The sequence below is a fragment of the Myodes glareolus genome, chromosome 27, assembly GCF_982192425.1.
Source record: "Myodes glareolus chromosome 27, mMyoGla1.1, whole genome shotgun sequence".
Lineage (NCBI taxonomy): Eukaryota > Metazoa > Chordata > Mammalia > Rodentia > Cricetidae > Myodes > Myodes glareolus.
The window spans coordinates 22,922,767-22,948,731 of NC_142052.1; the positions used below are offsets into that span (position 1 = coordinate 22,922,767).

The following is a 25,965-nucleotide window of genomic DNA, read 5'->3' on the forward strand; positions in this document are numbered from 1 at the left end:
TGAAATCTATTTTTGTCAGATATTAATTTGGCTAAACTTGTTTCTTAGGTCCATTTACTTGGAATATTTTTTGCCCAAAGTTTTGCCCTGAGATAATGTCTATCCTTGAGGTTAAGGTGTGTTTCTTTGACGGAGCAGAAAGATTAATTCTCTTTCCATTCTTTAAGTTTGTGTCTTCTTATTGGGAAATTGTGACATTGATATTAAGAAAGAAATCAGTGATCAGTGTTTATTGATTCTTGTTATGTTGTTATTATGGTGTGGGTTACCCCCTCCCCCCCTTTGATTTTTTTTGCCTGGGATTATGTATTCCTTGGGTTTCCTGGGTGTAGTAAATAAATATCTTTAGTGTTGCTGTACAAAAGAGTTCCACACTAGCCCGGATGGTTTACTTATTAAGGGTAAACTGACCGAAAGACTAGTGATCCACAGTCTTCTGTGTGTGCTGGGAACTGGACCTGAATCCAGCAGTGAAGCCCCCCACATGCTTTCTGTTTGCGTTTTTTTTTAGTACATAAGACCACGCCCAAAGTGGGCCAGTATCTTAAAGGCTATTGGTTGAAGGAGTTCCCACAGCACTTCAGGTTCAAGTTTTCCTTCTAGTGCTTCCTGTAGAGCTGTATTTGTAAATACTAATTAAATTTGGTTTTATAGTACAATGTTTTGGTTTTTTTCCCTCCATCTGTTGTGATTGAACATTTTGCTGGGTATAGTAGTATGGGCTGGCATTTGTTAACCTAAACTTCTTACTGACCAATAATTTTGTTCTGTTGCAGTTTTGACTGGTGTGCTCCTCCTAAGAAGAGAGGGCTTGCCCCAATTGAGTGCTTTAATAGGATATCTGGTGCATTGTTCACTAATGACAAATTTCAGGTCAGCACAAATAAACTGACATTTATGGATCTTGAGCTGAAATTGAAAGATAAGAACACCCTTTTTACAAGAATCTTAAATGGACAGGTATGCCTTTTAAATGTCAAGCTTTGAATATTTGTCAGTGATCTCTCCTAAATAAATGCAGATGTGTACATTAAGCAGCTTTTTACTAATATTTTGTATATTTAGATTCATTTTCTCAAAAGACTACTGTGTTTAAATAATTGAGTTTGTTGAAATAAACATTTAAACTGTGTATGTGTGTACATATGCACATGCAAGTACACATACCCATGAAGGCCTAAGGAGGGCATCAGTTCCCGACTTACAAGCGGGAACTTTCACAAAGAGCAGCAATTGCACTTAACAGTTAAGTTATTTCCTTAGCCAGTTTAATCAGACTTGAATATTATATAATCTCTATCTACATACATATGTGTGTGTGTGTGTGTGTGTGTTCAATATTACATAGTATCCCATCAAAGTGTAGAACCTTTTTGCTTTGCTGTATCAGTTTGTTTTTTTTTTTTTTTTAAGGTTTGGTGATTTTTTTTTTCTTAAGCTTTTAACTGGTCATTACACTAAAGTTTTCATGTTGGTTAAACTGTAGATAAAATTTACCTGCCTTTATTAGACACCCTCTATATACACGCACACGTGTGTACATGCACACACACACACACACACACACACATTTGAGAAAAGTCTCATGTATGGCAGGCTTGCCTCAAACCTTTTATAGCCTAACCTGACCGTGAACTCCTGGTCCTCCTGTCTCTGTCTCCCAAGAGCTGGAATTACATGCATATAGCACCATGCCCAGCTTTATTAGATCTTAATATTGAGACTTTGGAATCATCAAGCATCTCCACTTAATAGCGGTTATCTGTAATTGTGTTGCATGGGAACTGAACTGAACATTGTTTTTACACATGTTCATGTGCATGTTTCAGGGCATGCATGTAGACAAGAGAGGACAACTTGCTAGATAGAGTCAATTTTCTCCTTCCAGTATGTGTGTTCTAAAGATGGAATTTGAGCTTCCATGCTTGATGCTAAGTGTCTTTACTGGCTGAGCTACTTCACTACCCCTTAACTGTTCAAATTTGGTCTTGTTTTGTGAGTTACCAAAGGGTGAATATGCTTATGAAATACTTTTGGCTGGAATGTGATTTGAGATTGATCAGATTTAAAATGCATGCACTGGTAATGAAACAAAATGATCCCATTGTGTATAAATTTTTAAAAATTTAAATTGTACTCTTTTATACCTACATACCTCAGAGTCTTTTACTGTGTGCTGTTCTTTCAGTAATGAAATACTTAGCTGCCAAAGTACATCACATAACAGTTTCTGTAGGCATTCATTCTTGTAAGTTAAGTCATTTTAAAGTTTGCTCCGTTTTTCTATATAAATATGGCATAAAGAATGTCACAAGGAAAACCTTATTTTATGAAATTTCATAAATTTGTTGTTGAAAGATCTGGCAAGATATTTTAATTTTTACGTAGGTTTTCTGACATGTGATATGTGAAAGGAATATTAAATGAGCAACTGATTTCTAAGGCTGTATCTGTTTATCAATCAATAGCTATCTCATAGAACATTTTAAATCTTTCCAGGAGCAGAGAATGAAAATTGACAGAGAATTTGCTTTATGGCTGAAGGACTGTCATGAAAAGTATGACAAACAAATAAAATTTACACTTTTTAAAGGAGTGATTACCCGTCCAGATCTTCCCTCTAAGAAGCAAGGCCCCTGGGCAACATACTCAGCAATAGAGTGGGATGGAAAAATATACAAAGCGGGACAACTGGTAGGTCCACCCTACGTTCAAATTAAGTTTTTAGTAGAATTGCCAACTGTATTAGATGCACCAGAGTGTATCAACTACAGCAGTGCTTACATTTCTTTGAAACCTGTAAGGAGTGAAAGAGAAATCAATTTCAATATACAATCTATTGTGTCTTAAAAATCCTGTTTATTGTCAAAGCTGCATTAACAAAGTATTCTTATGTTGTCTTTATTCACTTGGAGTGGCAGTGTTGGCTTAATATGTGGTAAAGTAATTTTTACGGTTTTTTTTGAGATTGGATATTTATTTAGTGGGTTATGGAGGGGAAAGGGGAGAAGGAGAGAAGAGCAGAGAGAGAGACAGAAGGGGGAAGGGGAGAAGGGAGAGACAGAAGCTGCCTCTCTGAGAGGGAGATTGAAAAGAGTAGTTTTAGTCTTTTAGTTGTATTTTGCTGCTGAAAAGTATTTCCTGATTTTAAATGCATTGTGTGAACTTACAGAGATTGAAATGTGCTTTGTTCTTAGAATGTTCTAACCTAAAATTGAGAATAAGCCTAGGTAAAACAAAGGTGATTTGAATGAAAAGAGAATGGTTAGGAGAGGAGAGAATTTTCTGCCATTGGATGATGCTAGGACTTAGAAGAACAAATCTATAACATGCTTTGGGTAAAAAGTAGCATGTGCAGTAACCTCAAGTGGAAGAAGCTTGGAAATACTCAACAGTTGCCAATTAGAAAGACATGGCTTCCCTCTGACTGTGAGGAATGCATACAGTTAAAGTCCTGGAAGTGGCAAGGGTGGCTAAGGAAGACGAGGACTGGGGCTTTTATGACATTTAGATGAAGACAGAGGGAGCTGGTGTCAGACGGAAAGGGTATCTATTCTGGTGGGCTGCGAGGAGAACTTAGAGTACCCCTGGAGCCTGGAGAGGTGTTGCAGGGCTGTGAGAGTAATCAGCTTGTCAGCTGCTTCATGGACTTGAGCAACTGCTTTTTAGATATCTGAACATGGACACACATAATCAGCTCTGAAAAATAAAAAGCATTAAGTTGGTTGTTTTTTCTACCTAATATACATATGAATCAAAATAGCTTATAGTGGTTTTGATTTATTTTAAATTTCTGAAGCTATTGATTCTAGGGAAGACATAGAGATTTTGAGTTTTGAGAGACAGTGTCACCATGTGACTTAGGCTGACCTGTGACTGAGTGATCTACTGCCCAGCCCCAAGTGCAGGCATTATAAATAGGCCCATCAGACCTGACTCAAAAAGTTCCAAGCCTTTTTTTCTGCCATTCTCACTGCGGAGGCGGTTTTCTCTGTCCCTTCCCATTCCTTCTATCTCAGAGTATACACACAGACACACACACACACACACACACACACACACACACACACACACGGGTTTTTAGCTAATGTATTTGATGGAAATGTTAACTTGTGAAAGTCTATGAACACATTCTTAGATTGACATATCTCCATGAAGAAGCTCCTATCTTAACACAGATTTACCAACAGTAAGTGCTAAATCTCACATCTTATTTGCTTGCTTCATTGGTATGAAGTCATTGTGAACAAGAATGGTTTTCAAATACATAGCAGTTACATTATTAAGCCTGTTTTCTCTTAGAAAATATTAATCTGAGAATTTGTGTTAAATATCAGGTCAAGACAGTCAAGACACTGCCTCTCTTTTATGGAAGCATAGTAAGGTTCTTCCTTTATGGTGATCATGATGGAGAAGTATACGCTACAGGAGGTGAAGTTCAGATTGCAATGGTAAGAAAGCAAGTGACTGATGATTATTGAAAGTTTCTTGGCACCACTTTTATGCAAATATTGTAATAAAGGTAATGATATTTTTAAATTGGCTTGCATTTTTTCCCCTATTTAATGAAATGATTGCTGTCGGCATAGTTTTCTTTCTGTTCCATAAGTTTGCGTGTCTTATATATATGCATATTATTAGTAGTATAAAGTACTTTTATAAAAGGCAAATTTCCACTAGCTTCACAGACAAGTAATCACTGGACAGAATTCTATTTTAAGATATGTAACTCCACTGGGCAGTTGTGGTGCACGTCTTTAATCCCACTACTTGGGAGGCAGAGGCAGGTGGATCTCTGTGAGTTTAAGGCCAGCCTGGTCTACAGAGCGAGTTCCAGGACAACCAGAGCTAAACAGTGAGATTCTGTCTCAAAAAACAAAGCAGAACTAAAAAAAAGTAACTCCAGGATGGAAGTTTTCCCCTTACACTTGTTTCTTGTAATTTGGATTTTATAGGATTGTGCAGGTTAAATAAAAACATGAAAACAGGTGCTAGAGGTGGAAGGGGAGGGTTGACTCTCAGAGTTGTCCTCTGACTCCACACATGTACCCACACACATACTCTATGCAAATGCGCAATAATAATTTCTTTAAATATCTACTTACTATATACAATGTTCTGCCTGCTTGTATGTCTGCATGCCAGACTCAGAGCACCAGATCTCATTATAGATGGTTGTGAGCCACCATGTGGTTTCTGAAACTTGAACTCAGGACTTCTGAAAGAACAGCTAGTGTTCTTAAACTCTGAGCCATCTCGAAAGCCCCAGTAATAATTTTTAAAGATAGATTTTTTTTAAAGTAAAAAGAAAATAGTAAAGTGTAAGAATAGTTTCCCTCATTTGCGTACTTAATTAGGATAAAATTGATGTCTTTGAGAGAAATAAATGGGTTGGTTTGTTTAGTAACTAACAACTTACTTTAAATTGTTATCTTTGCAATGTTGATGTAAATTCTTGTTCAGGAACCCCAGGCGCTATATGATGAAATAAAAACTGTGCCCATTGCAAAGCTGGACAGGACTGTTGCCGAGAAAACAATAAAAAAATATGTAGAAGATGAAATGGCAAGGTAAGTCAAGTTTCAAAAATCAAGGCTAAATAAAATAATAATTTGAGTTGGGCACAGTGGTACATATGGGATGCACAGCCAGGTGAATCTCTATTGAGATTAAAAGCTAGCCTAGTCTCCATGTCCAGCCAGCCATGCCTCCATAATGATAGCCTGGCTCAAAAAGAAGGAAAATATATATTACAGTTTTTGAATATATAGTATAATTTTTGAATATATATATTTTAAATTCTTGGATCCAAATATATATTTGGAAGTGCTATTTAGTATTCTCATACATGTTATGTGATCTTTGACATTAAATATTGAGAGTTGTAGTTAGACTGGAATCTAGATTTTTAGAAAAAGAGAAAACTTGTCTAAAGTGGCACATTTATTTATACCTTAACACAGGCATTGGGGTGGGGGGACTGAAAGCGTCAGGAAACCAGCACTTTCTAAGAAATGAAGAACACTTAAAGGAAGAAGCCAGTAAGGTAGATGCAGCTGTCCCCCCGCCCCCAGGACACCGAGGTGAGGGACATTTATGACCAGCCTGAGCTATGCCATATGTTCCAGGACAGCGTGTGCTGATGTAGTGGATCCTATCGCTATCACTTTAAAATTGAACAAAAAAAGAAAAGAAAATGAAGTAGACGATGTTTCTATTTCTGGATCAAGCCAGTGATTTTGTCTTTAAAGGGACATTTGTACTGTAAATAAAGAAAAAGTGTTAATATCAAGGTGGATTTTTATCTTGGCTTTTTATTAGGCATAACAAGATTAGGTTTAACTTCTCAGAATGTAGTAGTAGTACCTAATCTGGTAATTTGCATTTTTCAAATTAATGCTATAAGTAACTAAATTCACAAAACATTAATGTGCTGGTTTTGTAATAGGCTCCCTGATAGGCTTTCTGTAACTTGGCCCGAAGGAGATGAATTATTGCCAAATGAAGTTAGGCCTGCCGGAACCCCAATTGGTATGTTTTCTAATATCTCCTCTGTTGGTTTTGTCTTTCTTTTAAAAAACTTGTCTACTTCTAATGTATAGAAATATATAGACTATTGAAATGTAACAAGAAGACCTTCCAGACTGTTGGTGGGTGGTTGTGACCGTCTTTCTTTTCACATTGGGTATTCTCACAGGTGCACTAAGAATCGAAATACTAAACAAGAAGGGGGAAGCAATGCAGAAACTCCCAGGGACAAGTCATGGAGGATCAAAGAAGCTGCTGGTGGAACTTAAAGTCATATTACACAGTAAGAATATAGATGAATGTGGCCCTTTAGAGAATAGATAAGAATTGAATATCTTAATTTTTGATGACTTGGTTAAAGTCACAAAGTAGAAATTAAGGTACACTCTTCTAAAAAGTCAGGTTGGGTATCTCAAGCGAGTGCCCAAAACTCAGGGGAAAAGGAGGATTTTTTGTTTGTTTTGTTCTATTATTTTTATTTAGCTATACATTTTTTGCCCACTCTTCTTCCACCCTCCCCTTTGCCCCCCATGCTCCCAGTTTACTCAGGACATCTTGTCTTTTTATCCTTCCTACGTAGATCCATGTATGTTAGGGTCCTCTTTGTTATCTAGGTTTTCTGGGGTTGTGAACTGTAGGCTTGTTATTCTTGGCTTTATGAGTGAGTACTTTACTTATGAGTGAGTACATATTATATTTCTCTTTCTGGATCTGGGTTACCTTATTCAATTTTGTTGTTACATTATTTGCCCCGTTTTTTCTTGTATTTCTTAAAATTTCAAGTTATATTGATTAGTGCTCTGTAATGATGCTCAGTGAAGGGGAGGGGCGGAGTTTCAATGTATGGAATTTGATCTATTTAACATGATTGGTTTCTTGTTTTTGTTTTCCTCTAGGAAGTCCCTTCTTGTTTTATCCCATGTCTCTAGGTAATCTTGTAGTATTAGATACAAGTTTTCAAATATGTGATACCCTAGAATTTCACATGTTCTTCATCCTTGACCTGATTCAGTCTTTTCTAGTTGCTTTTCTTATTGGCAGTGAGATATATAACTTGCTGTAGCGGGTTTTGTGATTCAGAGACTTCTACTCAGGTATAGCTTGGAGCTTTTGTTGTTGTTTGAGTGAGAGTCTTAACTATGTAGCCATATCTGGCCAGGTTTTGCTACCTCACAGAAGTCCATCTGCTTCTTCCTTTTAAGTACGGGAATTAAAGGCATGTGCTACCATCCTGACCCTGTAACTTGAATCTTGACTTGAAGGATAGAGTCCTAGCTAGTAATGTAGGACCTATGTGTGAACAACTTTACATGAACATTTTTTGAACTTGGCTTTCTTGGGTTGATATGGTACACTGTAGATAAGTTCCTTTAACACTGTAGATTCCCCTAATGCATATGAATGACTGAAGCTTTGTAAATTAAGGAACATTTGTGTGAATAAAGTTATTTGATGGGATCAAAAAGCCATAAAAAAGTAAAATAAAGGGTAGAAAAGAATTTCAGATTGGTAATTCCAGACTCAGATGGATTCACTGATGAATTTTGCTATACTTTGAAAGAAGTAGTAACATCAGTGCTTCTCAAATTACTCTGTATCAGGAAAGAAAGGCACACTACAAAATTGTTTTTATGAAGCCATATTACTCTGATACCAAAACTGGGGAAAGACCCAACAGAAAACTATCATATCATATCATATCTTCCTAATGGTCATAGATGTAAAAACTCTCAGCAGAAGTTTTGTTGGCTAGACTTAAGAAAACATAAAAAGACCATTCATCGTGATCAAGTAGATTTTAATCCAGTGGTAACGAGATCGTTCAACATATTTATTTAATATATCACATAAGTCGATATAAGTAGAAATTAGATGATAATTTCAAAAGATGCACAAAAGGCTATTGACAGAATCTAATACCATTTTATGATTTTAAAAAAAAAGCCCTGAAGAAACCCAAAATAGAAAGAACATATCTCAACCTAGCAAAAGGTATTTTCAGTGTATTGATAACCAAAATTATATTATTTTTTAAGTATTTCACTTTTATTTATGTAACTGTGTGTCTGAGGGAGTATGTTCTTGGGCATTCAGACGCCTTCGCAGGCCAACAGAGGATTTTGGCCAATAACTATTTTAAAGTGTTCAACATTCTTAGCTTCCAGCAAAATGTAAATTATGACAAAATGGTTATTATCAAGAAAACCACTACCATTTATGCTGGTGAGGATGTGGAGAAGGAACCCTTATTCACTATTGGGATTATAAATGAGCACATATACTATTAAAGTAAGTATGGAAGGTTTTCAAAAAGCTGAAAATAGAAACCATATGATCCACCTGTACTACTTCTGGACATCTATCTACCCAAAGGACTCTATATCTTAATTTTGGGGTACTGCCTCCTAGTCCATCACTTTACCCTCCATGTGAAAGCATTGCAATGAGCTAAGTAAACTTTAATTGTTTTTTCTCATTTGCATACATAGTATTGAATAGTTTGAAGCTTCAGAACAGTTTTATGATGTGCATAGCAAATAAATATAACTGCATTTTCTGGTGGTGCACGCCTTTAACCCCAGCACTCAGGAGGCAGAGGCAGGTACATCTCTGAGTTCCAGGACAGGCTCCAAAGCTACACAGAGAAATCCTGTCTTGGGAAAAAAAAAAGGAACTGCATGTGATCTATTGCAGCACATATTTTCATTTTATACTCAGTTTCTCAAGGCAGTATTTCTATTTTCTTTTATCAAGCTTCGAGTGGAAACAAAGAGATCATTTCACATATCAGTCAGCACGGAGGAAAATGGCCTTATTGGTTTAAAAAAATGGGTGAGTTACTCTTAATTCAATTATTTTTATTTTTTTTTACTTATTTTGGTTTCAAATATTTATTTTATGTGTATGAGTGTTTTGCCTGCATGTATATATGTACACAGTGTGCTTGCCTAGTGCCAGTGGAGATCAGAAGGCATCATCAAATGCCCGAAACTGAAGTTATGAATGACTGTGAATCAAACCCGGTCCTTCTGTTAGAGCAACAAGTGATGCTCACTGCTGAGCATCTCTCCAGCCCCTCCAGTGCCTACCTACCATGACTGAAAGCCCTGGGTTTGATCCCCATCACCACTGTAAACAGTGCACACCGGGAGCTCAGCAGGAGAACTACTTAAGTGTACTGATCTGAGAACAGGCTAGGCAGTCTTGTGAGATCCCCATATCCTTGGGAAAGAAAATTATATATAATTCAGTATACGTTGATATGATGTTTAATGTCTTCTTAATTTATCTAGAAAATATTCAGAAACTGGGTAATTATACATTGAAATTACAAGTGGTATTGAATGAAAGTAATGCAGATACCTATGCAGGAAGATCGCTACCATCTAAAGCAATAAAATTTTCTGTTAAAGGTGAGTAAATGTATAATTTACTATATATATATATATATATATATAATTCCATCTGCTGGTGGTACCTTTTAAATCAGGGTGGGGGCAGAGCTTTGTATAATTCAGTAAAAGATCCATAATGGAGTAAACATCTTGATTTTTACATGGCTATAAACGTACCTATTCATTCATGTTCTTCCTTAATTCTGAAGACGCTATTTTAAAAATTTAGTTAGTTTTTTACTTTACATCTTCTACAACTAGTCTGATTCTTAACCCTTTGTATGTGTTCAGCTGTTTGGGGAATTTTTTCCCCCTCATTTTCTAAAATTCCAAGTTTCATGATTATATAATAATTTTCATCAGCTGCTGTATATTCATAATCTTTTTAGTTTTGAAACAAATTTTATTTTCTAGGCATTTTTCTTAAAATACTTGACTTTTTAGCTTTTTAAATATCTAATATGAAAATGCTCAGTCTCCAGACTGGTATTCTAATGAATTTTTTTCTCCTTTTCATCTCTTATTTCTATTTATTTTACTTGAGATTGCTTTAACATTTCTTTATATTGAATTTTTTCACCTTGCTGTATCATTCTGTGTTATTCCCTTTTTAAAGCATTATATTCCCACTTCATGGATTGTTCCCGGGTTTTTTTCCTTGATAGTGCTCTTCCTTATTCATAGTCTATCTCACACCAGCTGCTTTGTGTGCTTGTTTATTTGCTGTGTTTATCTTCCATGTCATACTGCTCACATTCAAAATAAAATATATAAAAATATGTTTCATTTTAATTACATTGTGAGGATTTTTAGGTTTTTGCATTTTGGCTGTTGTGCTTCTCCAGGGTGGAACCTTCCAGTCTTCTACTAGGGAAGGTTACAGCCTGGCACCCAGCAGGAAGAAAGTCAGGCTGCAAAGACCACTGAGAGGAGAGAGGTCTGCCCTGCTATGTACGTCATTGTTCAGCTGGTTTTCCAGTTTCAGTGTGCATTCTTTCCTAGTGCTGGGTCTCTCGGTCCTTAGACCTACCTCATTTGTTCTCTAGAGAATAGGCCTTCCATCTCTAATTGGGGGTGAGGAAGACATATGACTGTTCTCTGTGTAGAGGAATGGTGGTTCTGAGAACTGAAGCCAATTTCAACAGATCTTCCAGTTGTGTTGTTGTTCTGTAGATTTAGGTCTCCTAAAAATCTATAGCATCATTACTATGTTTTGTTTTTTTTTTTTTTTGTGGTGGTGGTGGTGGTGGTCGTCATCGTAGTTTTTAGAGAAGTTGTAGCTGTATGTTTTCTTTAATCAGAAGGACCACTAGAAGATTTCATGTATCTGTGCACAATATTTGTGTCTCGTGCCTATGGAGACCAAAATAAACATGAATCCCTAGATCTGGAGTTACATATGTTTGTGAACTGCCTTGTGAGTGCTTGGGATTGGATTTGGGTCCTCCACCAGTGCTTTTAACCACAGAGCCATCTCTCCAGCCCCAAGGTTTTATTTCGTAAAAAATAATTCTTGTTCTAGAAATCTGCTTCATGGTGTAGATTTGTTATATTTCAATTTCCTGTTGAAACATTTATATTGTTCCAATTTTTGACTAAAAAAGCTTTTTTGTTTGTTTAAGTATGATAGTTTCTTCTGTATCTTTGATACCAAGAATTCTCAAAAACTATGTGTAGAACACTCAATAGTAGACTGAGGATTCATTTCCCATGAGCTTATTCCATTTAGCGTCAACATTTACATAGTAAAATTAGTGGTTAAGCAGTTTCTCTAACTTTTAAAGTGTGTGCTCCTTCTCACCCATGTGTGTCATCTGAAAGCTTGTTCATTTGCAGTGTTCATCAGTTTGAATTTGTGGTTCTCAGCTTGAGTTTGTAAGTGAACTACCTCAAAGGACTTATTCAAGCACAGCCTGCTGAATGTCTCTCCAAAAACATCTTGGTGTATGTTTATTTTTACTAGGGATTGGACCTAGGACCTCATGTATGGTAGACAAGCCCTTGCCAGAGTGATAGCCCCAGTCATTTTTATTTTTAGACAGGATCTCAATAAGGCACCGAGGCTAGCCTTGAACTTACTCTTTAGCTCAGGCAACTTCCTGAATATCTCTGTCAGTAGGCATGACTGTTCAAAGAGTTTCTGATTTGGCGTGTTTAAGGGTGGACTCTTATGTTTCATTTCTATAAATTCCAAGGGATAGTCAAGATTAGTAGATTAGAGATCACACTCCTAGATAGAGTGTAAGCTCAGAAAGAGCATATACATGGCCGAATTGGTTCATAATACTGTGTGAGTATGTGCACACAACACAGTAAATAAATGAGACTATGAGACTAGGTAATTCTTTTCTTGCCTTTGAATTCCTTATTACTTGTGTTATAATTATTTTCCTGTATATACCTTGTTGTAAGCTCATCATATCCATTTTGAGAAATTTGAAGTTTTTAATTAAGGGCATAAGCAAAACTGGGGAGTAGTGGCACACACCTTTAATCCCAGCACTCGGGAGGCAGAGGCAGGCAGATCTTTGTGAGTTTGAGGCCAGCATGGTCTACAAGAACTAGTTCCAGGGCAGGCTCCAAAACTACAGAGAAACCCTGCCTCGATAAACCAAATAAATAAATAAAAATAAATTAATTAAGGACATAAGCATTCTTCATTCTAGTAATTTGATAGCTTAGAACCTATTTTAGATTTGACATGATGGTGCACACCTATAATCTATCCCTTGGCAGTTATATTGGAGGATCGCAACAAGTTTAAGGGCAGCCTGGTGTGCCCAGCCTACATAGTAAGACTGTTTTCATTATAGTAATAAGAATAAAAGGAAATAAAAGAAACACTTTTATATACCCCTTGAATTTTTGTTTACATATGTTGTGAGATAAAATTTTATACTTATTTGCGTGTGTTGTTGTTAACAATAGTTAAATTACACAGATTACTTTTTCAGTTTTTGTTTTTAATTTTATATCGGTGCATGGGTATGTGTACAAATGCCCACAGAGGCCAGAAGAAGGCATCAGATATCCTGGAGCTGTAGCTACAGGCATTGGGAGTCATTTTACAGGAGTGCTGGGAACCAGACTTAGGTCTTCTGCAAGAGCAGCGCAGGTGTTTAACTGCTGAGCCGTCTTCCCAGTTCCTGCACAGATTTAAAACGCCATCTTCATTGGAGTTGTCATTTCCAGTAAATGCCTGAGTCTGTTTATGATGTCCCAATAAAATTTCGCGATACTTTCCCCTTTTGTTTTTGGTAAAGAGGGCAAGCCAGAGAAGTTTTCATTTGGTCTTCTGGATTCCCCTTTTCGTGTTGGAGTTCCATTCAATATTCCTTTGGAGTTACAGGATGAATTCGGTCACACTACCCAGCTATCAGCTGATGTTCAGCCAGTTCTTGAAGCAAGGTAATTGAAGGATTTATTTCTATTTGTGTTTTTGTATTTGCTAAATATTTACTCTTTTTGTGTGTGTGTAAATTACATAAGGGTAGCATTGGTGTTAATGTTTTAAATGAATTTTATGACTCCTGGTGATTTATTTGGCTCTAAACCATCCTCTGCAATTACAATATCATGTGCAAATTATTTCACAGAAGTTTATTTTGAATGTACGGAAGTCATTGTTGTTGTATTCCATTTCCTTTTTTCAAGTGTGATATGTTGTCCGCTAGTTGGTATTGTTTGCTTAGGGATTGCAGCCGAGGCCTGAAGGATAGTTAGGTCAGTAGACTGCTTGCCTTGCAAGCCCAAAGATCTGAGCTCCATCCCCAAAACCCAGGTAACTGATCTTGTGTTTGAACATGGAAGACATTGCTTTCTTTTGGTTTTGGTTTTGGATTATTGAAACAGTCTTGTTATATGGTTCTGGCTGACCTGGAACTCAATATGTCGATCAAGCGGGTCTTGAACTTGTGACAATCCTCCTACATCTGCCTCTGCCTCCTGAGTGTTAGGATTTCAGGTATACACTGCCATGCCTAGTTGATTGTTTTTTACTTTATAATTGTTCTCTCATTCTTTCTCTACTTTCATCGCTGAGGTTTCCTTCTTCTCTCTTCTGTATTGAATGTTCAGGAAAGAGAATTGGCCCAAATTCTATTTCTCGGTCCAGAAAACAAAGATAAATGTAAAAGAAAAGTTCTGTCATTGAATAGGTGATAAGCCACCATGTGATCACAGGCAACCTGCTCAGGAAATTTGCAAAACCAGAAGGAAATATCTTACTCTTTGGTTTTTGTTGTTGTTTTTTAATAGCTGAATGAATACAAACCATTCAATTGATGCCTTTCATATGATTTTGTTGGAGATGATGGATTAGAGGTAACCATCACTTTAATGGTTCTCTGCATGTTTAAGACAAAACATGAGGTGCTGGACTCCAGGAAGAGCTGGGTACTGTGGGAAGGCATTGAAGTACAGTAAAGAGCTGACAGAGCAAAAGAAATCCACAAATGATGGACAAAGAAATAAACACCCCAGCTTACAGAGTTAGAAACAGTGGGAGGGGTAGGATCCCCGCAGTGGAACTGTGGACAAAGGTGAAATAGAATGCCTAGGCACATACAGCCCAGCACTCTGTAAAATACACACCAGAAGGTCTGTGATCTGCACAACAGTGAGCAGACACCAGAGAAAGGGCACATGCCCTTACAGCTTGGTAACCACAGATGTAGTGGGAAATCATCTGAAGATTGATCTTAACATCAGACGTGGGGAAGCAAGTGGAATCCTTTGCATTTTTTATCTTCTGGCAATGGCTTCCTGTCTGCTGGGTAAGCACTTGTCCACTTTGAGAATCAATGTGGGTCCAAGGAATCTGATTGTGACTTGGATGCAGACTTGGGAGAGTGGGTCTCTATGGTGGGCGGTACAGCCCTGTTTCCTCAAGGATTAATTTTTCAGTCTTTTTCTTACAGGAGCTAATAGTTTGGTTCCTAACTAGTCAAGGAACAAGAGGACTAGGGTAGGAATGGAGGATAAGGAGGTCTCAGTATCTATATGTTTTCATTCAGTGTTATCATTCTTAATTTTTTTAGCTTCTGCCTTTAATTCAATGATCTTTTGTTTTAATCTGTTCAAATAAAAACTTTAACATATATGTTAGTGTTGGAGAGAGGAATTCTGGAATTTAAATAACCACCATTCCCTCCTAACCCCCGTATGCCTTTTCCCTCTTCTTTTCTGCCCATTTCTATGAGTTCGCTGGTTATTATCACCTTCTGGGTAGTATCTGCAACACATTTTGATTTCCAACTTTTTTCACAGCTGTTTTAGGCTTCAACTTTGTTGCAACTATGAATTGATTTTCCATTGGCCTGGGTTTTGTTATCCTTGTCCCTTACATTCCACGTTTTTTTTTTTAATTTGTATTTGCTTTAGTAGTAAAAGTTTTTCTTTTATATGTTAGGGAATTTCAAGAGCCAGTAAAATCATAAAATACATGGCGTATGATTAAGAGCTATTTTGTATGCCACTTTGCATTGTTAATGTTGATTTTGTTAAATATGTAGCAAGATGCCATTCTTTTAGAGTAGGCTTCTGCAGTAGGCCCCAACAGACTAGGACAGAATCAAAAGGAGTCACTTCTGCTAAAACTCTAGTAACCAAGGTGAAACCAAGTTGTTAATCTGAACGTGTAACACCTCAGAATGAGATAATAGACAGTTCAGATGGGAGGCCCAGTTGGCATATTACTGAAGTGCTTTCTGTCTTAACTCTTCAACCTCTGGGTACTATGAAATAACTTGCTGTTTACTGGTCAGTTACTGTCCTGGCTCCCTGTACTTACTTTATAAGAAAAGTAACTTCTTTAAAAAGCTTTTATCTCATTTATAGTTCTATATGCATGGGTACGTGTGCACGTGAGTGCAGAGGACACGTGTGCACGTGAGTGCAGGTGTTCAAGGACAGCAGAGGGTACGTGTGCGTGTGAGTGCAGATGTTCAGGGACAGCAGAGGACACGTGTGCATGTGAGTGCAGACACTCAAGGACAGCAGAGGACATGTGTGCACGTGAGTGCAGGTGCTCAAGGACAGCAGAGTTTCAGATTCCCGCTGAGCTGGGTCTGGGGCTGTGAGCTGGCCTTTGTGGATGCTGCAGCTGACTTCTGGCCATCTGTAATAGCAGTACATGTGCTTAATTACTGAGTCATATCTCCAGACCAAAGGGTAACTTAAAGTGATCAGTATGGACCATCAGGGTGGCTCAGTGGATAAGATTCTTGCCACCCATCCTGAAGGTGTGCATTAATCACTGGGATCCACATGGTAGAAGGAGCTAGCCTCTGACCTTCACACACACACACACACACACACACACACACACACCGTGGTTTGCATACACACTGTGGACTGCAGGCATACACACAAACAATAAATTTTAAATTGCTGATATGCTTTTTTTCCTTCTTTATCATTTTCTCTGTGTAGAACAAGCCTTGTTATTTTGTTCATTGGAACACTTTGTTAGGATGAATTGAAATGAAATAGTGCTATTCGATTATAAAATCAAAGACTCTTAAGATCTTTGTTGTCATTTAAATCTTACTGTCTGTTCAGAAAATACCTATAAGCACTTGAATTCTGTGCTTGAGAAGAATGAGCTTTTTCTTTCCTTGATGTACCTTTTCTCTTTCTTTCCCTGAGCATCGTAGCTAACCTTGGCATTACTTGCACACTGCAATAGAAAAGGTATTCAGCATATATTGTAACAATTTTACAACAATTTGAAAGCCACTTTGTTAGTGAGACTTCTCTGACACCATTCTGCTTACTAGGTAGCAGATACTATCTAAAATTTTACCGGGGAAAAGATGTGCTTAGAAAAGAGTGAGGATACCATGAGTATACCCTGTGAGCCTGGTGTACTTGGGTATTTCTTTGCTAAGGGATATAGTGTGGTCTACCTTTGTATTCTTTTCACTTTTGATTTTTGTTTTGTTTTGTTTTTTGAGACAGGGTTTTTCTGTGTAGCTTTGGAGCCTGTCCTGGAACTCACTCTGTTGATCAGGCTGACCTCAAATTCCAGAGATCTGCCTGCCTCTGCCTCCCGAGTGCTGGGATTAAAGGTGTGCGCCACCACTGCCTGGCTCTATCTTTGTATTCTTTCTTATTGTATCAACAGTAAGAGTCCGGGTTGATCCACAGTCAAGGCTTGCATTTTGATATTCTTACCAAGTCTAACTTTTATGGACAAGCCTGAAGAAAGGAAGCTAAGGCAGATTCCAGGGGTAGTTGCAAGTAGGATTTCTCATGTAGGGTATACTTTCTTGCTTGTATCTGCCCTTTTGTGGGGTTTTTGGTTGTTGTTTTAAAATACTTTTATGGTATTTATAGATGCATAATGGAAAAGGCTAATTATACAAGACTAGTTCTAGGGAGATTCTGTTACAGTGAAGTAAAGAATAATCAGCAATTATCCCTGTGTACAGTGACAGGTGTGATATTACATCAGACTTTTGTTGGTCATGTAACTTGCCTTATTTCGTGTGTCTTGACCAACTCAGCATGTGTGGTTTTTTTATCTTATGTTAATCTGTCACATTATTTTCAGTGTTTATCTCATTAGTATCACTTATACTTACTTGGTCATATGTTTTTCTATTATAGAATTTTTGTAGCTAATTAGAGTAGCTCACATCTTTAATCTTTGTCCTGGGGGTACTGAGGTGGGAGGATTATGAATTTGAGGCAAACTTGGCTGTTTATGGAATTCCTGACTCACAGGGAAAAAAGACACTTTTAGGAATTTTCTTCTTTTACTTCCTATTTAAATTAAATTAGAAATTTTATTAGAAAGATGAATTAAACATGCCTGTAGCACATTTGCAGCCTCGTTTGTAGAGAACTTGGGAATTTATAAATAATCTTTTTTTTTTTTCTAGTGGTCTGTCTTTACATTATGAAGAAATAACCAAAGGCCCAAATTGTGTAATTCAAGGTGTCGTAGCTAAAGGTCTGGTTAACTCTTGTCAAGGCAAGGTAAGCATTATACATAAATGTTACAATATTTATTATTTGTTTCCTATTATAGTAAATTGGAAATTGATTGTTGACTGACCTGGGTTTATTTTCCTTTGTTTTGTATTTTGTAAACAGTAATTCCGAATTGTTAGAATTCATCAGTGCTCTGTCACCTCAGAGCAGTGTGACGATCTGTCACTTTTACTGCTCAGCATCCCCGAGTTAAATGTTTTCCAGCTGTCTTCTTCATTCAGAACCATTTATTCAGCATTTCTGGTAGTATTCCAGTTTTTCTCCTTTCTATTCTTTTATTTTTCTTAGAACAGAAACTACAATTTTAAATCAGTGAGACTGTAGCTGACTGTTTTAGCATGTTTTGATAATTAACAGGGAAGCATTTAGCAAGGGATGTCTATGGTTAAGAAAGAAAGAGGTATGTCCTCTCAATGTTATGTTTAAACTAGAGCTTCCTGGGGCCTGGGTCTGTGACAGAGTACTTGGAAGGCCCTGGGTTTAAATAGCACCAGCCCAAGGAAGAAAGGAGGGACATCTGCTTTCTTCAGACAGTTCAGCTAGAGGAGCTCTGATCTGAAAGGTTTTGAATATTAACATGATGCCACAGGTAACAACTTTAAACCTGACCTTATTTGATAAATGTCAATCAAAATGGGCACACCAGAATTGCTCTAGAAAAGTTGATTGAAGGTGATATATTTAAGGCAGAAAATAGATGAATTTCATGTTTAGACTTACTTCATTCCTTGAATACCTTTGTTTATAGGGATGCTCAAAAATTCAATCAAAATTGCTCAAATATTCTAATTCAAATATTTTTATTTTGTGCGGGGGTGTTTTGTCTGTATGTAAGTCTGTGTACCATGTGCGTGCCTGATGCCTGAGGAGGTCATAAGAAGGTATCAGGGCCCCTGGAAACTGGAGTTAAAAGTTGTGAGCTGCCGTGTGGGTGCTGGGATTCAAACCCAGGTTCTTGAGTAGAGCAGCCAGTGCTCTTAACCATCTCTCTAGAATAGGAAACATTGCAGGTGTTACTTAACTTGCACACTCTTGTTTCCTACTATCAATTATCAGGTTTTACATATGCATCTTTCTTGTTTGAGATTTGGGTCAAATTTTAAATGTTAGATGAACTTTAAAATGCTTTCTAGATTCTCAGTTTACCTTAAAATAACTAAATTTATAGAAGGGTTTAAAGATAAGAGCTTACAGATTCTCTGTCTCTCTGTCTCTTTCTCTCTCTGTCTCTCTGTCTGTCTTTCTTTTTTTGAGGCAGGATTTCTCTATGTATTAGCCCTAGCTGTCCTGGATCTCGCTCTGTAGACCAGACTGGCCTTGAAATCACAGAGTCCACCTGCCTCTGCCTCCCCCGTGTTGGGATAATAGGCCTGTGTCACCACTGCCTGGCTCATAAGCTCACAGAGTTTCCATGTTAATATCTCAGGGCCACATATATTTATACACACCAAGAAACATTAGGACAGTACTAGTGAGGAAACTAAACTTTATTTAGATGTCTACAGATACTATTACCTTTCTGTTCAAAATCCAGTCCAGAATATTCCATTCCATTCAGAGGTTTTTAGATGTAGGGTTTTTTTTTTTTAACTTTTTTACATTGAAATGTAATCACAGCTTTTTCCTCCTTTCAGTCCCTCCCATGTTCCCACTTCCAGCTCACTCTCAAGTTCTTGTGAATTTTTTAAATCTATTTTTCTGTGTGTTTTCTGGTCACCGCGTGATCTCTTGTTCTGTGCTTTTTGATTGGTTTTGGTTTTTTGTAACGATCTGTCTATGATGCAAAGAGATTTTTCTGATGCAACAAGATGTGGGGCTACATTTAGCTGTAGGTGTAAAGATGTATTTAGAGTGTTGTTAGGAATTGTGCTGGCTAAGTAACTTTACTTAGTAAACTTTACTAAGTAACTCTACTGAGTAGTTGTAGATTCTCCAAGATCTATGACCTTACTAACCTAGAATAGTTGGGTAAGTTTCTGATACCAGGCATGGTTTCCCTTTTGTTGAGTAAGCTTTAAGTCTAAATAGAAAGCTGTTGTTTATCAACAAGTTATGCATGCCACTGTTGAACCTTTAAGGACATTGCACCGGGATGATCACAATGCAGATTATAGGCGTCATAGCTTCATAGGAATATTAAAACTTGCATGGTACTCTCTGATACCATAAAATCTAGTCCTCAAGGGAGGAAGCTTTCAGATCAGAGCCAGCTCAGTGTTGTAAATGCATGGTGTCTTCAGCAGTAAGGATTTAAAGACAACAGCAATGGACATGGCTGAGTAAGTTTTGTGGAGTATGATATTGAGTCCTATACCTGGCTCATATGGAATATTTATTTTTAGCTTTTTGAGGATTCTTCACACTGGTTTCCAGAGTAGATGTACAATCCCAACAATGATTGAAAGTTCCCTTTTCTCCACATCTCTTCCAGCATTTATTGTTCGAGGTTGTTCCATTACTCTTTGCCATTCTGATGAGATAAGATGAAATCTCAAAGTTGTTTTGATATGCATCTCCCTAATTGATAGGGATGGTGAACATTTTCTACTAATTCTTAGCCAATTTTATTTCTTCTTTTGGGGAGCTCTGTATACATCCATGCCCATCTGTTAAATGTCTTTTACTTAGATCTCTTTAGTTACTATTACCTTTCTGTTCAGAGTTCATCTCGTTTTTTTCCTACTCCTTGTTTCACTTAAAAAATATTTTTTGCTTTTCGTTTGATCTTCATGACTGCTTTACCTGCGTGTTCATATGTGTACCTCATGTATGACTGCTTTGCCTGCATGTACATATGTGCACCTCATGTATGACTGCTTTGCCTGTGTGTGCGTATGTGCATGTCATGGGTGCCTGGTGCCTGGAGTCCAGAAGAGCGAATTGGATCCCCTGGAACTGGAGTTGTAGTCGAATTGGATGCAAGACCTGAACTTGGGTCCCTTGCAAGAGCAGCAAGTGCTGTTCACCACTGAGCTGTCTTTCTACCCCTGCTTTACATCTTTACAAATACCCTTCTGATTCTGATAATTACCTGAGGTACACCATTTGAGTTTGAGGAAAGATTTTTTTCCTCCTGGGATTCTTAAATATTTGTAATAATTTTGGAGACTATGAGTAAATTAAATAAATGATAAGGAAGTTAGAAAGCAAACAATCAGAATTGAAATGGGTAAGCTACTTAAAATTTAAGTTTAATTTTTGCTCTCTTTTTTCAACAGAATTTTAATCTGAAGGTTATTATTCCGGGCTTAAAAGAAGATTCACAGATTTTGAAAATTAGATTGCTACCTGGTAATACTATTTTAACTTTTTAAATATTCTTAGGTTGCTGTGGTCAGGATATAGGACGTTGAGGCAGTTAAAGAGTACACTTTAATTATGTTTGTGGAGGTAGCATGTGCACATGGATGCTGTGCCTACAGCAGTCAGGGGTGACAGATCCCCTGGGAATGGATTGCAATTTTGATACTATCCTGGGCTGCAATAATGAGATTCTGCCAAAAATACAAAGAAGAAATGGCATTATGATACAAGTATAATGATGCTTTTATATAGTTTGGTGTTTGAGGAGATTATTAATCCCTCCAAGTCTCTGTATCTTAAAAAAAAATTGAGACAGTCTAGACCAGGCGACCTCAGGGGCTCTTTAGGTAACCAGTTAAGGATGACCTGGAGCTTACAGTCCTCCTGCCTCAACCTCCAAACTTACAGACATGGTTTATGTGATGCAGAGATTGAACTCAGGCCTATGTTCTAGGCAAGTACTCTAATCAGTGGAGCTGCATCCCAAGCTCCAGTATAAATCTCAAAAATACATTTAGAGTTACTAAACATAACTCAGTCTTGGGGAAATTTTTTTAAGTACAGTGTATTAGGAAAAATCTAGAGATAAGCTTATTAGACTTAGGTTAAAATTGCTATATCAATCTTACTAGTGTTTTAAGAATTATAGGTCCTTGTTAATTTGATAATAATTCATCTTGAACAATGAAATTGTATTCAAGTTACATAGGATGGAATATATTGTTTAATTTAAGGGGTAATCTGTTTTTAGGATCCAAAAAGAATATTTTGGAATCAGGCCATTTGGGTTTCAGTATAGGTAAACTTGGTATGGCTGCATTTTCAAGCGAGCATTAGAATGTTACCTGCTCTCGCAGAATTGCAGCTGTTAGATGAGATCAAATGCAGTCCTCTGCATGGTTGTGCAGTCATTGAAGCGAGAACACAGTACTAGTTACACATTAGCTTTCTTTAACACTGTCCTGTGCAAAGTGAGACCTGCCAGTATTTGTGATGCTTAGGAGTATGTTTATTGAGTGTTTTATACTTGATCCTAAACAAAAGGCCAAGGAACAGTTGGCATGCAAGTTTTAGTTATGATCCTTAGAAACCTTAGGTATAACAGTGTGCCCATGGATGTTCATTTGTTCTGGATGTCAGCAGAAGGAAACAATAGCTTATTTGCATTTACAAATTGAAGTTCTTGCAGGTTTTACACAGTCATACATTGATAAAGAAGTGAAAGTTTGTACAACTGAGGGGAAAAAAGGTTCATTTAAAGTAATAAATATGTATGTTTTTAGAAGTAAGCTAAATCAAATAGAATTGACTTGTAGAAATCTCATTACTTAGGTATGTTTTTTTGGTGCTTTTTAATTTGATAGAAATAACAAATTAGAAAATAGCACAGTGTTGCAGTAGGAGCCGAGAAAGAAACCTATTCACAAACCAGGATTTAATCTTGACTTTGCCACTTTCTGACCTTGGGTCCAGCACATTTCTTTATATTGAATATTTTTATGTGCTCCTTTGATTAAATATTTTCTGTTCCATTCTTATAAAATGGAGGTGATAGAACCTTGTGTTCTGTATAATGCACATAGCAGTACTGACTTAAAACATGACATCGTAGTTGACAGTTATTAAATAGTCATTGTTAACCAATATTATAAACTAAAATAATTGTGTCTAGTAACTGTTTTGTATACTTTTATTATCAGTATTTTGCATAAATTGAATTTTCAAGTACTAAGTGTACCTATAGTTTACTGTAGAAGGATAGACCCATCTTATTAATCTTATAAGAAATATATGATATAGCTTGTTCATGATATCAAAGACAGTAAGCAGTATACATACCTACTTATGTAATTGCTTAATCACCAGGGTGTTTGTTTATTACGTACCCAATGCTGGTCTGCAGCTCTCAGATGCTGAAATTACAGGATTGTACCATCATGCTGGACCCGGACTCAGCATGTTATTTCTTGTGCTAGAGCCAGCAGTCATTCACTGTATAAAGCTAAAGATGACAAATAAGCAGTATTTTGGTAAACTTATTTTGCTTCTTGAATGTTTTTCCTCCTAATATTTTCAAGGTTTCTCAGGACTGTTTAGGTCATTTTTAGCATGTCTACCTAGACATCCACTTTTTATTTATTTATTTATTTATTTATTTATTGGCAAGATAGGATTTCTCTGTGTAGTCCATCTAGCCAGAACTCAGAGATCTGCCTCCTGGGTGCTAGGATTAAAGATGTGCACCACCTCTCCCCCAGACATCAGACATTAAATTGTGCTATTGAGACAGCTCCATCATACACACTAAGTATGTTTGAAAGATAGAATTTATCCAGTTCTATATTTTTCCTTTGTTCATCGGTCATAAATATTAATACAAAAGATATCTTAGTCTATTTAATCTATTGAATATGAACTTTTTATGTAATTTCCTGATAGGTCCCCCTCATCGACTAAAAGTGAAACCTGACTCGGAAATTCTAGTTATAGAGAATGGAACAGTGTTCCCATTTCAGGTGGAAGTTGTGGATGAGTCAGACAACGTAACAGCACAACCAAAGCTGATTGTCCATTGCAAGGTGAGCTTATTGTGATGCTCAGTTATGAGCACTTAGAGCTTGTGCTAGTGCATGGCAATGACTATCTTTTTGCTGCTTCAACGTTAAGCCTTAAATAGTAAACTTTTGTGTTGTTTTTGTTTTTTAATTGTGTATATTGCAACATTTAATGAAACCAAAGGAAGTAAGTCAGACTCTGTCTTTTGTCCTTTTTATTTGTTTTGGTTTGATTGTTTATTTTGGATTTTTTTTCAAGATTGAGTTTCTCTGTGTAGACCAGGCTAGCTTCGAACTCAAGAGATCTGGCTCCTTCTGCTTCCTGAGTGTGAGTTGGGGGAGGGGGGGGTTTAAAGGAGTGGCTGTCAATCAATCAAGCCCTAATAAGTATTCCATAGATTTCTTAGAACATTTCCTTGGGCTGGGGACATTGTTGTTGTTTTGTTTTGTTTACTTCGAGACAGGGTTTCTCTCTGTAGCTTTGGAAGCTGTCCTGGAACTTGCTCTGTAGCCAGGCTGGCCTCCCACTCACAGACATTCACCTGCCTCTGCCTCCCGAGTGCTGGGATTAAAGGTGTGTGCCACCACCGCCTGACTCTCAGCCCTCTTTTGATTTTTTATTTTGAGACAGGATTTCATAAAATTGTTCAAGCTGACCTTGAACTCACCCTGTAGATCAAGAAGGCTTGAATTCATGATTGTTTCTACTGCCTTAATCTCTTGAGTGTTTGGATAAAAGACTTTCACTACCAGGCCCATCTAAGCAGTTTCATAAATTTTCTCCCTTCTCTTTCCTCTACCCCCTCATATACATGTCTCTGTGTATGTCAGTTTTCATCTATCTGAATGCATGTAGCAGAGTAGCTGAGCAGCTAGCTTCAGGAAATTCCTCTGTCTCTGTCTCCAACCCTGCTTTAGGAGCACTGGGATTGGAGAGGTGCACTGTAGTGACTAGTTTGATGTGGTCTTGGGGATTCAAACTCACATTGTCCTTCTTGTACAGAAGTGCTTTATCAGCTACCGAGCCATCTCCCCACATCCCTCCCTGGACTTTAGAGAAGGTGTTTCATTTATTAGAATGATAAAGCTCTCTGAGAGTTTTTGATTAACACAGAAACAAAGGTGGGATAAGATCTACAACTAAGGAAATTCAAGACAGTAAAAAGGAGGGCCAACGAGACGGCTATAACTTCTGTAATCCCAGCTCCAGGAGATCCCATAGCCTCTTCTTTCCTTAGACACACACATACACACATACAAACATACACCCACACTCAGATATACATGTGATCTTTTTTTTAAGTTGAAAAAAAAGAATAGTGTTTGAGGAATTTAGTTTTTCTAAAATGGTAAATTTTATGTAACACAGAAAATTACTTTTTATTAAAAAAATTCTAGTGTCTTGAGTTTTACTTAGAATTTTGGAATGTCCAGCCCAAAAGCTATGGTAAATTATTCATGAATTTGAACAATTAATGAGTAGTTATGGATTGATTTTTTTTTTCTGTCCTCCCTCTAGTTTCTAGGTGCTCCAAGCCTGCCAGTCTACACTGTGGATTGCAGTAGCTCTGGGACCAGCATCCTAACAGGGTCAGCAATTCACGTTCAGAACATTAAGAAAGACCAGACACTGACTGCTAGGATTGAGATACCTGTAAGCTACCATTCTCCTTGGTATTACGCTGAGTCTTTAACTGCTGTTTAGTAGTTATGCAATGTTGTTTGATGCTAATTGTGTAATACTTTGGTTCTCTTAAGAAAAACAATGTGAAGTGTAATAGTATTTAGCATTATCTATTACATATTAATAATTTTCTTGATCGAATCTCTTACAATGTTTATAACTACTAGTGAGTATATTTTCCTTTTATAAAGGTATATTTTAAATTGAATGTGTGTAGGAGTATGTAGGTGTATCTATATGGGGGTAAGTATATGTAAGAGCAGGTACGCTTGGAGACCCAGAGTCCTTGGATTCCTTTAAGCTAGCGTTCTAGGCAGTTGTGACCCACCTGGTTTAGACAATGGAGCTGAACTCGGGTGGATCACAAAAGTAGTATGTGCTCTAAACCACTGAATCATCTCTCTAACCCAGGAAATAGTTTCTTAAAACTTACCTAACATTAAAGCACATCATTGTGTTTTATTCTTGTTTGTTTCTTTGAAAGTTTTGTAAATATTCCTAC

The 25,965-nt window shown here is 37.2% G+C and overlaps 1 protein-coding gene across 1 annotated transcript in view; it reads left to right on the forward strand.

The window, feature by feature from the left end:
• Positions 1–25,965, forward strand: part of Smchd1 (structural maintenance of chromosomes flexible hinge domain containing 1) — a 154,911-nt gene that overhangs the window by 46,751 nt on the left and 82,195 nt on the right. Inside the window, exons 12-24 of the mRNA XM_048436062.3 lie at positions 777–960; positions 2,500–2,694; positions 4,338–4,451; positions 5,464–5,570; positions 6,449–6,531; positions 6,698–6,811; positions 9,283–9,360; positions 9,822–9,941; positions 13,187–13,331; positions 17,810–17,906; positions 21,140–21,212; positions 23,664–23,803; positions 25,299–25,433. Coding sequence (XP_048292019.3) covers positions 777–960; positions 2,500–2,694; positions 4,338–4,451; positions 5,464–5,570; positions 6,449–6,531; positions 6,698–6,811; positions 9,283–9,360; positions 9,822–9,941; positions 13,187–13,331; positions 17,810–17,906; positions 21,140–21,212; positions 23,664–23,803; positions 25,299–25,433 — 1,585 coding nt within the window. The remainder of the gene's footprint in view (positions 1–776; positions 961–2,499; positions 2,695–4,337; positions 4,452–5,463; positions 5,571–6,448; positions 6,532–6,697; positions 6,812–9,282; positions 9,361–9,821; positions 9,942–13,186; positions 13,332–17,809; positions 17,907–21,139; positions 21,213–23,663; positions 23,804–25,298; positions 25,434–25,965) is intronic.